Source organism: Dipteris shenzhenensis, chromosome 25, assembly GCF_047967505.1.
Source record: "Dipteris shenzhenensis isolate YYH24624 ecotype China chromosome 25, Dip_SZ_1.0, whole genome shotgun sequence".
NCBI lineage: Eukaryota > Viridiplantae > Streptophyta > Polypodiopsida > Gleicheniales > Dipteridaceae > Dipteris > Dipteris shenzhenensis.
Window position 1 is genome coordinate 17,169,932 of NC_141620.1, and position 12,129 is coordinate 17,182,060.

The following is a 12,129-nucleotide window of genomic DNA, read 5'->3' on the forward strand; positions in this document are numbered from 1 at the left end:
TTCTAAAAGAGAGCCTTTGAGGTAGCCCACTTGTGAATGACAATAAGAAAGACCAGGAATGAGGGGGACATAGCTCACCTTAAAATAAAAGTGGGGCATGATGCTCGATAGACGCGTGCCCCTTGAGGTCTAGGATAAGATGCTGATGATTGATTAAATATGAGATGTGAAAATAAGAAAAGTAAAGCAACATGCACAGTGGAAAGGTGGGAACACATTAGTGATTCAACTTTTGGGAAAGGTACTTTATCCATGTGCTCAAGGTGGAAGCAATAGGCTAGTTCTCAGAGGTTTCCTTAAAATGTATATGTGTGCTCACCAAGTTTCATGTAAAACCCAAAAATCAAGTGATACTTATTTTGTTTTTTCGTTAAGTTTCAAAAATCAAGTCTCATTGCAAGTTTGGTGTGTGTGTGTGTGTGTGTGTGTGTGACAACACACACACACACACACGTGTGTTTTATTAATAATTAAAGATGGGTATAACCCCTACAAGCGTTTGAATAACCAAAATGTCGAGGGCCATGCCAATTAGACTAAGACTAGCTAAGTGTTAAGGGAAGCAAACATCTTGAAATTTACAATAGGCCAAAGCTAGAGTGAGGCAAACGTCTAGAAATCTACAAGTATTGCACACCTATTGGACTGACATTACTATGTGGGTGAGCTAAAAAACCTTGGGGACACCCACATTGCCAGCATAGAAGATGATTGGGATCCTCCATAAAACAAAGGAGAAAGGATTTAGGGGGAGACAAGGCAAACGCAAGCCCCATTGGAGAAGTGAGCAATGAAAAGGAAAGCGTCAAAGTCCAAGCAAGGAAAAAAAGAAGAAGTAAGACCTAGTATTGAATCTACAATGCGAAGGTGGGGGGTTCCCATCCTCCATCCAGCTATGGGAGACAAAAGACTCCGGCAAAGGGTTCATGGAGACCACGATGCCTCATTTGAGGCACTGTGGGCACAAGGCAGGGAGGCCACTGTAGCCATGTTATGAAGGGCTCACAGGCAGGAACGAGCTGTTGATATGACCGTAGGGGAGTCCCAGTCTGAGCGTGAATGGACGTCTTCCAGGTCTCGGCGAATGGACCGTGGGGCGGATGGAAAGCCCCGAGGGAAACGGACGGCAGTGAAGGCGGCCGCCATGACTACTAACATGCGAGGCCGTGCCCGTGCCTAGTTGGACTGTGGGAGTGTGAAAAAAAAAGAAGGCCTTTTCTTTATTTTTGGTTGGCCCTTGTTTTCTTGCATGCTTTAATGATGGGCTGTCGACTGAACCTTCGGGTTAGTGCGTCCGTCCGCAGGGTTGGGATCGAGTGTACGCATGCACCCCGGTTACAGCGTGGTGCCCCCCGTCGTGTCAGGGGGGCGCACCCGCCCCGTTCGATGTGACCGCCCGCCGCAGGATCACAGCACCACGTCCTCTTTTAATTTTTCAGTTCTAGTTCCAATCGCCGTAACCCCGCCGGCTCCCCATCTGCGGCATTAACTTGAGGGGGACAAGCTGCATCACACTTTAACCATACCCCGCTTTTTGGCTTCGCACTCTGCACTTCCATGGGTGCCCTCCCACTTTCCTAGGAAGAAAATTATCATCCTAATGTCACTTGTCCATTTCTTTCACCGGCAAAAATCACGTAACAATTGTCCTCGTTTCCAACAGGTTCTATCACAACCTTCCATCCCTCTCGGAAGTGAATTGTTCCCATGGTTAAACATTGCGGCACCTCATTATGATGGATAGCCATGCAAGTTAGGTACAGAGGAGCTTTTCGAGATGCAACAAGCGAGCCTTGCCCCAATAGCCTTTTTGAAACAGTGTTGCAGATCCGATATCTTGTCTTGACAATCTTGACAATTCACCACCAAGGTCAAAGTGGAGAGTTTATACAAATTCTCAAGTATGATTATGGTAAAAGAAGCTAGCATTTTTTATTACACGTTCGGTAAGATGTAAACGTGTCTCTCATGTCTAGCATGTCCAAATAGGACATCAAGCACTTCTCTAGTGAGGAGCAAGATCTTAAAAAGCAGTCCTAGTTATTAATAATATTAATCTATATCAAAACTGGATTCTTCTACTAGTTGAGAGGAGGTTCCCACAATAGCCAAACAACTTGGGTAGCTAGAATTGGAGTTCCTAGTCAACAATTCTTGGATATCTCTAGATATATGGCAGTTGCATTCTATAGCTTGAATTCTTGCATTGTTCTCCCTCACTGCTACAAATAATGCACTTAAGCATAGCTAGAACGTGACTAATCTTGAATCTGGTGGTATTAGTCATGTTCCCATGTGCATCATGGTAGATGGGGAGGAAGAACGTGTTAATGTGATAGGTCAAAGGTGAAATTTGGCCTTGCTAGTCATGCAAATATAGGCCTTCCTAATCTTGTGACCTTTCTTTTGCATTTTTTGCCTTTTGGGGCTATATACCTTCACATGCGGTGTAAAGACCTAAGGTTAGCTTTATTGTAAAAATGTGCTATGAAGTTGTTTTATCAAATATACAAGCTCAAGCCGAGGCCACTATGCATCTTTAAGGCATCGTTTGCATGTTGCTTCGAGTGGAGAAAGCTAAAAAAAACAATGCTACCCTGTTAGCAAGGTGTTGCATACCCATACTTGCATGGAAGTTAGGGTAAGGTCCTTGATTTTAGAGCTAGCTAATGGGAGCTCACTTATTTGTCAGCCCCTCCCCCTACTAGAGAGTTTTATGACTTTCCAATCTTTAAAGGAGTAACATTGGGAAGATGCAATGCTTTGTTACAAGGACTTATTCAAGTCCAAGCTACTAGAGTGCGGATAGTTTCTTTTTTTCCTAGTGGCCCCAAATGGTTCCATCTAATCACTTGGGGATAGCTTCTTTCTTTGCTAGTGGCTCACAAGTGCTTTCATTGGTTGTGTTAGCACCATGTCTTACAATGTTAAAGACTTGAGTTCGACTCCCACTAGGTTGTTTTTTGTCAACTATTGCAATGCATGCCTTTATTGTGCACACTATGTGCCTAGCTTTTGATTGTACCTTGCTTTTTTTCATCTTGAAAAAAGTACGAGCGTAGTGCCCTTACACCATGTCACATGTGCCTTTGATGCAAAAAAGCACAATAGCATCAGCCACCTTGGTGCAAAAATGGGGCCCTTTGTATATGGGATGCATACATCAACTATGCAAAAGGTGCATTCTGTTAATATGTGCTGGGTCATGCAACTTTTTTTTTTGGGGGCTTAACATTTAAAAAATAATAATAATAAAAAATACGGTAGACCAGGCCTGTTGTAGCTTGTCATAGTCCGTTGGGTAAAACTCAACGGTGTGTTGTAACTTGTCTTGCAAATGTTGTGTAGTCAATCTCCGAAGTTAATCAATCATTCAGGTCAACACTAGTCTGTACAGCCATATCAAATGCCAAGCTGAGCCAACAATAGCTGTGACTAGCACCGGCGACGAGGACAGCACCAAACGCCAAAGAAGGGCAAGCAGCACACGCTGTGAAGAGGACAACCACACCAAATGCGAAGAGGGGGGCGGAAATGCGGACTGTGGCAACGCAAGTACGCGGGCTAGTATTGAAGGGAGCAGGGCCAACTAAGGTTGGCGGGGGGAGGGGTCCCACGGGCGGGGGGGCGCACGGGGGGGTGTGAGGAGGCGGGAAGCGGGGGCGGTCGGTTGGTAGGGAAAGAGGCCGTGGAGCTGTGGTTGTGGGAGCACTGATTAGGGGGGTTTTAAAAAAAAAGCGAACGTGAAAAGCAAAAAGCGTCGGGAAAGAGCGCCGGTTGGCGGCAGGCAAGGATGGCAGCGGCAGAACCGGCGGGGATTAGGAGGCAGCGCCAAATTGGTGGCGAAGTTAGTCCATGTGGGCGGAGAATCCGGCGGGCTCTTCCCCCAAAAGGGGGTACAAGAGACGGACGGAACGGAACGTAGAAGTAACGGGAGGCGGAAACGGAGGGCAGGAGGGCTGCCCAGGTGGCCCAAGGGAGAAAAGGATGGTAAACCGGTTAACCGGGAGCGGTAACCGGGAAGACAAGTTGGCTACTTTTAGCGGGAGGCCCCGCCAAATGAGGACTGTGACCAACGCAAGCGAGGGCGGGGGGGAAGGGGGCATATGTATTTAATAAAGCGGAGGAGAATAGCGAAGGGGGGATGGGATTTCTTAATCGTTGGGACAATTCATTCCATTCTCATAATTGGACGTCGGGTCGCCATTCCATCTTCGTCTTCTTCATCTTGTCCAGTTTCTCTCGGAGAGTTTGCTGAGCTTTCATGGCCTTCGTCTGAACTGACTTGCTTGCACCTCTCGAACTCCGTTTCTCACGACATCTCACCTTCCTTTAGCTTGCTTGCTTGGCTCTCTCGCTCCATCGCTCCTTCTCCTTTACCTCTCCTTATGGGATGAACTTCTCCCCTCCCCTCCCCTCCCCTCCTCACCCGCCATGGAAGCTCCGGAAACTCTGTTCTACCTAGCCCCTTCTCCTCTTCTCTAGCTCCTCCTCCCCCTCCTCTCTTCCCCTTGCTTAAGCATGTCACATGGTGCAGACTCTTGGAGCCACCCCCCCGGACAGGAGAACAGCGACGATGGTGCCGACAAAAGTCACAGCAGTAACGCCAGCTGCTCCTCGTTGATCACCGAGCGCGACTACATCGGTCTCTCCAGCTCCTCGTCCTCGTCAGTTGGTAATTTTACCTCGTCTTCCTCGGATAAGAGGCATGGTACGAAAGATTTTGACCTCGACTCCAAGGATACTGAGCTCCGGCTGGGATTAGGGCCTGCTTTAGTTGGCCAGGACTTTCTGACTCACGGGAACGCGACTCAAAGTGACGGAGAGAAGAGGTCTGATTGCAATGTTGTGGAGGTTGGAGCTCCAAAGAACTGTGGTGTAGAGCAGCAGCATGTATCTTCGTCTCCAGCAAACGTGAGAAAAGTCTGTGACGGCAACGGAAGTGGCATCTCCGAAAATTTGGTTCATTCTGCGGCAAATGGAGGCAGACAGGAATCCTTCCAAGCTTGGAATAGCGAGCAGCATATGCTCTCGCAACGAGGGACCCTTCCTCCAACAAGTGCTGTCGACAAGAAATTCTTCACCTCTCAGGAAAGACTCGGAAACGATTCGGAGGTCATTGAGGTGAACCACGTTGCGAAGGACAAGCCTTGGAGCCTCCCCTCTCCGCACGCTGCGCTTCATGACATGAGCTACTCCAACAGAGAGCAAATTGCGAAAATCCCACACCAGAACGATCTTCTTAGGCACGATGCTCCTCTTCCACACCATCTGAGTAGCCACGGCCTCACTACGAAGCCTCCCACACGTCGTGAAGCAGGACCAGAGAGAAGTTCTTACGATGCATCAGCTGCTGATAAGTTTTGGACGTACCGTCTCGGGGAGCTGGGAGCTAGTGACGCCGGCTTCAATCCTCCCGGGGGGGTGTTAGCGCCCGGAAGGTTTGTCATTCCTGTGCCAAAAGTGAGCACCGTCCCTGCAAAGCGACCTTATTTCGAAGCTATTGGTGACAACAGAGCGATTTACGCTACTGAGAGCAGGAACGATTCTCGTGCGAATGCCGAAGGAGAAGCGAAGTTTGCAGCTTCTCAGGCTCCGAAGATACACACAGCATCGGGGCTGCTCTCCTGGAACAACGTGATACAACTGCCGCCAGGATGGCAGGTGAGCGCGGAGCAACCGAAGGGTGTGTTCGGAACTATGGTGACGGGAAATACTGCGTTGCCTCCCCGACCTGCTCAAGTTCCGTCACAGTTCAAAGCTCCAGCGAGTGCACCTGGAAGCAATGAACCTGCAAATGAGGTTCTTATCAAGGCACCACAGCTTGCTGCGAAACAAGAAAACTCCGACTCCCGAAACGATGATGGTGGAAGCAGGTTCGTTCCTCGTGATGGTAACAGAAGTTTGTTAGTTGTCCGGTTGCTGGGACTTTCTGTTTACGAGATTTACGATGAAGTGAGTTTCTGCAGAGCGTTGCTAGCTGATGCATTTCGTTATTCCCATTCTCAACAGAGCTCCCGTCGGTTGGCCTCCCATTCGCTCCTTCCGAAAGAACACCCTGGCTGCTCATCCCAAACACAATGCCGACGATGAGAATGGCTCTCCAAGTATAGCTGAAGGTTCGGAACAGGGCAAGCATACTTCCACTGCGCTTTATGTGAAAGCCAAGCTCGACGGGGTTCGGATCTGCCGCAAAATCGATCTGAAGTCGTACGACAGCTACGCTTCTCTCAAAGTCGCTTTGCAGGACATGTTTCAAGGGTTCGTGAACGGTGCGCATCGTTTCTTTTGACGAAATTATTCTCGTTTTGTTTGTCTTACTCTGGCCGGATCGTCATCTTCCCATCCGTCGAGATGTGTTCTTAATTTTCTTCCGTCTCAGGCCCTAACGGAGGATCAAACTCGTCCGGTAAGAATGATAACAAAAAGCTTGATCTGTTACGCGGCGTCGATTATGTCCTCACTCACGAGGACAAAGACGGAGATTGGATGCTTGTGGGCGACGTGCCGTGGGAGTGAGTTTCCGTCATCCTAACGCATTTCATTCGCTCTAAATGTGGTCTCTCGATCGTGCAAGTCTGAGTCACTGAAATGGTAACAATTCTCTCTTGTGAACAGAATGTTCGTTACCACGGTGAAGAGTCTCCGCATCATGAAAGGTTCGGATGCCATAGGCCTAGGTAAGGATCTGCGGTCAACTTTGCAAAGAAGAGTAATAGATAGATCGATACTAGTATCTTATTGAATGTGCTGCGATCGGTCTGGTTGAAATTTGAGCTGATGGTGGTTGGATATGCGTTCAGGTGAGAGGGTCTCTGCAAAGCTTAAAGTCCAGGCCAACACCTAAGTCCTGAAGAAGGGGCGAAGTGAACGTAATGTGGAAGAGAGCTCAAACGTAGAATTTCAGGGCAAAAGCTTGGCAGAGAGGGTGGTGTAGAATACTAAGGTATATGGATGGATTCCGTCGTCGTCTTCCGCCGGAATTGTTCGTTCTTCCTACACTGAATGCCAGACTTGCAATTCGGAAAGATCGAACATGCAACTGTTCTCTAGCAGCTCCAGGAACGTTGCATCATCAGTAATTTTAGCTGTCAACCTTCTAATAGTTTGCGTCTCCTAAGGTCTTGTGCCATTGTTATCCTCCTTATAATCTATCTAGTGCTTTTGTGCTGATAAAACAAGGCTTGTTTGCCAGCCGGAACGCTTGATATTTCGTTTGTTGGAGTTCCGTCTTGTGTCTTGCGACTGATGTCTATAGAAGTCGCCTACTATGTAATTTCTACTGGCTTGTTGCTGTTTTATGCTGTCAAAAGTGTGGAGTTTTGAAGTCTTGTGATATTCAAATCTTCTCCTCAAATTTAGGTAATTTCTGTAGCTGCATCGCTACAAAGTTGAAATGTAGCTTGATGGACAAACTCGCAAAGTTAATATGTTAGATCGGATCGATGGATTAGAAAGCATTGCACTTGAGAGTTGTCTGAGCAAAGGTTCGAGTAGAAGAAATGATATACAATTGGAGATAATGAAATGATCTACAATTGGATAGTCTTCGTGCTTCTGTAGCTGCAAGATGGAGAAGCTGTCCTCGAGTAGAATGAGCTGGAAAGAAGATGAGCTTACTAATCGACAGACAAAAGTACAATATAGTGTCGAATTCTATAACCAACCTGATGTGGTTCTAATTTCCAACTCATGACTCTTATCAGGCATCGATGAAGACGTTGACTCTGTTTTTTGTTGCTGCTAGAATTTAGAATCTCTCAGGATCTAAATTCTCTCCATCCGAATATCATCCACTTGGGCTTTCAGGTACTAGATACCCCATGTGACTCACAGTTTTATATAAGAAAAAAGAGAGCTTTCAAATCTTAGTTTGAGCCACTATTGAAAGCAATCCAACCTCGCATCAAACAGCCATACAAGCCAATTTTTCAAGCTTTTGTACATTATCGGCTATGAAACATATTAGCTGAGGCCAAGAACTACCTTAGAAGATTTAAAAATAGAAATCACAAGACTTGTTTTCACAAAAAAACATAGACCTTATAGTGAGCAGGGTACAAGCCTCAAAGGATTAATACTCACACGCTGAAGTAAAGTTTGTGAAATTTTGCTAGTATGTCCCCTCAATGTTGCGAGAAAGAGTTGATGCGAACGGTTTATTTTAGCATACTTCCCCATGGTGTGTTATGTGGGGGTTATTCCTAATTCTGAAAAATACAAACATGGCATGCACAATGTGTTTTGTTTAATTTTCTTCAATTTCTTCTATGCCCTCCAATTGCCATGCATGTCTGACTCAAAGAACAAACACAATTTTGGACTGAACACAAGATCGCTTTATTTTCTTACTTGGTATGCTCTTCCACTCTATAGCTTAGTGATAGGGTGTGGTTTACACATGTGCATGTGTATGTAAGGGGGAAGATGGACCATTTGTAATATTTCAATTAGCACTAGGTATGCTCTTCCACTCTATAGCTTAGTGGTAGGGCTCACATGTGGGAAAGACAACATCGTGGGTTTGAATCCTACCCTCTTGAATAATGTGCACACTTCTTAGACAAAGCTTAAAATAAATTAATTAACCTAGATAAATTAATTGATCTATGAACAAACATAAGTTAATTAACCTCTATGGTCTAAAATAATAGGAATAGGTTAAAGTTGAGCGAGCATGTATTATACAGGGTGGGTCAATCCTAGCCAAAAAGACTCGTCTAAAATTTTTTCCCTTATAGGGGATACCCCATGGCCTACGCTACTGTGAGCAAAAGGGCTCTACCTTACACAAAGGTTGGCTTCCAACAATAGACCGCATGATCAACAACCGGTTTAACTCTATCTAGTGCCATCTCGAAGTCTTGAAGGAAAACTTTTACTATGGCAGCTATGGCTGACACCTGAAATCTTGGTTGGATTCTATAGAGAAACACATTCTTGTTTCTAAACTCCCAAATTGATGAGATTTTTGCCACCTTGAGATATATTTAGCTTCTTGCAAGCATGGACAGTAGCTCATACGTATATCTTAATAGCAGGAAACTCCATTGTGAGTCAATCTTCAAGGAGACCATTAGCTTGGATAGACGCACGACAGTCTCCAGCTTCTTCCACACCTCATGAGCAATAGACATCTCCAAAGGAGATGTTTGAAATCCTCAAGAGCCCTATCGCACAGGACGGAGGTTGGATCGATTTGCATCATCTTCGATAGCTTTGCTTTGATCGGGAGCCATTGATTAATAATCTTCCACAAGATGAATTGGCCCTTCCCTATTGCGCATCCTTTCTAATTCTGTTTTGAATGGGATTCCTACCACCCTGTGCCACGTCTTGACCCCCATTTCTTGTTTAAGGATCAAATGGCTTCCTTCGAGTCTATGAGATGTTTGTACAACATCCCAGTAGAAATTTAGAGGAGAATTATCCCAGCAAACCATTGAGCCCTTTTGCCTACTTTAGAAGTAATGTAATTCGTGGGCAAGCCCTTGGGGATTCTCTCTAGTATTGCTCTAAGCAATTCCCTATCCCCATCTTTGAGGACATACCTCTCATCAAGCTCCTCCATCGTGAACTAATTAGCCTTGCCCATGGTCGATGTTCTTGGCTCTTGCAATATCCTCCCACGCACTCTCCTTAGGTAAAGCTTTGCTTTACCATATGGACTCCAATAAACTGCCGTCCCCCCTAAACCCTTCCTCCCCTTCCACTTCATCAAATTCACTCACTCTTTCGAGGCTAGAACAAGTCCGCTAATTAAATCAGACCCTTTGATTGCAACATGAAAGTGAGAAACTAATTTATCATACCAACTAAGTCCAGCCCATCGACTTGCTCATTGCCCTGATGCATGGAAGATGGCCACCTTGTGTGTGGTCTGCACATGTGTATGTATATATAAGGGGGAAGAGGGACCATTTATAATATTTCAATTAGCACTAGGTATGCTTTCCACTGTATAGCTTTGTGGTACGGTGTGGTGCACACATGTGCATGTGTATGAAAGGGGGAAGATGGACCATTTGTCATATTTCAGGTAGCACTAGGTATGCCATCCACTCTATAGCTTAGTGGAAGGTTGGATCAATTTGCATCCTCTCCACTTGCAACGCTTTGATCAAGAGCCATTGATTGATAATCTTCCAGAAGATGAATCGACCCTTCCCTACCTCGTATCCTTTCTAAATTTCTTTCAAATGGGATTTCCACCACATTGTGCCGCGTCTCGACCACCATTTTTTGTTTAAGGATCAAATGGCTTCCTTCGAGTCTATGAGTTGTTTGTACAGCACCCTGGCAGAAATTTAGAGGAGGAGAGTTATCCCAACAAACCATTGAGCCCTTCTGCCTGCTTTAGAAGTAATGTAATTTGAGCGCAAGCCCTTGGGGGTTCTCTCTAGTACTGCTCTAAGCAGCTCTCTATCCCCATCTTGGAGGACGTACCTCTCATCAAGCTACTTCACCATGAACTAATTAGCCTTGCCCTTGTTCCACGTTCTTGGCTTTTGCCATATCCTCCGAGGCAAAAGTGTCACCCTCCCTAGGTAAAGCTTTGCTTTACCATATGGACTCCAATAAACTGCCATCCCCCCGTAAACCCTTCCTCCCCTTCCACCTCATCAAATTCACTCTCTTTCCAGGCTAGAACAAGTCTGCTAATTAAATCGGACCCTGTGATTGCAACAGGAAAGTGAGAAACTCATTTGTGATAGCCATGAGCTCGGATAGACACACAGCACTCTCCAGCTTCTTCCGCACCTCACGAGCAATAGGACATCTCCGAAGGAGAATTTTTAAATCCTCAAGAGCCCTATAGCACATGACGGAGGTTGGATATATATGCATCCTCTTCACTAGATTTTCTTTGATCGGGAGCCATTGATTAGTAATCTTCCACAAGATGAATCAGCCCTTTCCTACCACACATCCTTTCTAAATCTCTTTTCGATGGGATTTCCACCATGTTGTGCTGTATCTCAAACCCTGTTCCTGTACAGCACCCTCGAAAAACTTTAGAGGAGGAGAATTATCCCAGCAAACCATTGAGCCCTTTTGCCTTCTTTAGAAGTAATGTAATTTGAGGGCAAGCCCTTGGGGATTCTCCCTAATACTGCTCTATGCAGTTCTCTATCCCCATCTGTGAGGACATACCTATCCAGCTTGTCCACTGTGAAATAATCAACCTTGCCCGTGTTCCACGTTCTTGGCTCTTGCCATATCCTCCCAGGCAAAAGTGTCACCCTCCCTAGGTAAAGCTTTGCTTTACCATAAGGACTCCAATAAACTGCCGTCCCCTCGTAAACCCTTCCTCCCCTTCTACTTCATCAAATTCACACACTTTTTCTAGGCTAGAACAAGTCTGCTAATTAAATTAAACCCTTTGATTTCAACAAGAAAGTGAGAAATTAATTTGTCATACCAACTAAGCCTAGCCCATCGACCTTCTTCTTTTCCTGATGCATTGGAGATGGCCACCTTGTATGTGGTCTATACATGTCTATGTATATATAAGGGGGAAGAGGGACCATTTATAATATTTTAGTTAGCACTAGGTATGTGCTCTTCCACTCTATAGCTTAGTGGTAGGGTGTGGTGGACACATGTGCATGTGCATGAGGGGGAAGAGGGACCATTTGTAATATTTTAATTAGCACTAGGTATGCTTTTCCACTCTAGGGCTCACATGTGGGAAAGACAACCGTGTGGGTTCAAATCCTACCCTCTTAAATAATGTGCATACTTCTTAGACAGCTTAAAATAAATTAATTAACCAAGATGAACTAATTAATCTATGGACAAACATAAGTAATTACCCTCTATGGTCCGAAACAAATAGGAATATAATAAAGTTGAGCGAGTATGTATCATATGGGGTGGGTCAATCCCAGCCAAAAAGACTCATATAAAAAATTTGTGCTTATAGGCAATACCCCATGGCCTACGCTATTGTGAAAAAAAAGGGCTCTACCTTACACTAAGGTTGGCTTCCACCAAATATACCACATGATCAACAAACGGTTCGACTCTATCTAGTGGCATCTGGAAGTCTTGAAGGGAAAATTTGACCATGGGAGCTATGGCCGACACTTGAAATCCTAGTTGGTTTCTATAGAGAAACATGTTCTT

The 12,129-nt window shown here is 45.4% G+C and overlaps 1 protein-coding gene across 1 annotated transcript; it reads left to right on the forward strand.

Moving 5' to 3' along the window:
• Positions 1-4,150: 4,150 nt before the first annotated feature.
• Positions 4,151-7,327, forward strand: LOC147885526 (uncharacterized). The gene is made up of 5 exons (XM_087396055.1): positions 4,151-5,876; positions 6,013-6,272; positions 6,383-6,515; positions 6,619-6,680; positions 6,804-7,327. The coding sequence occupies exons 1-5, from the start codon at positions 4,522-4,524 to the stop codon at positions 6,845-6,847; spliced, it is 1,854 nt and encodes a 617-aa protein (XP_087252181.1). The 5' UTR covers positions 4,151-4,521; the 3' UTR covers positions 6,848-7,327.
• Positions 7,328-12,129: the final 4,802 nt, after the last annotated feature.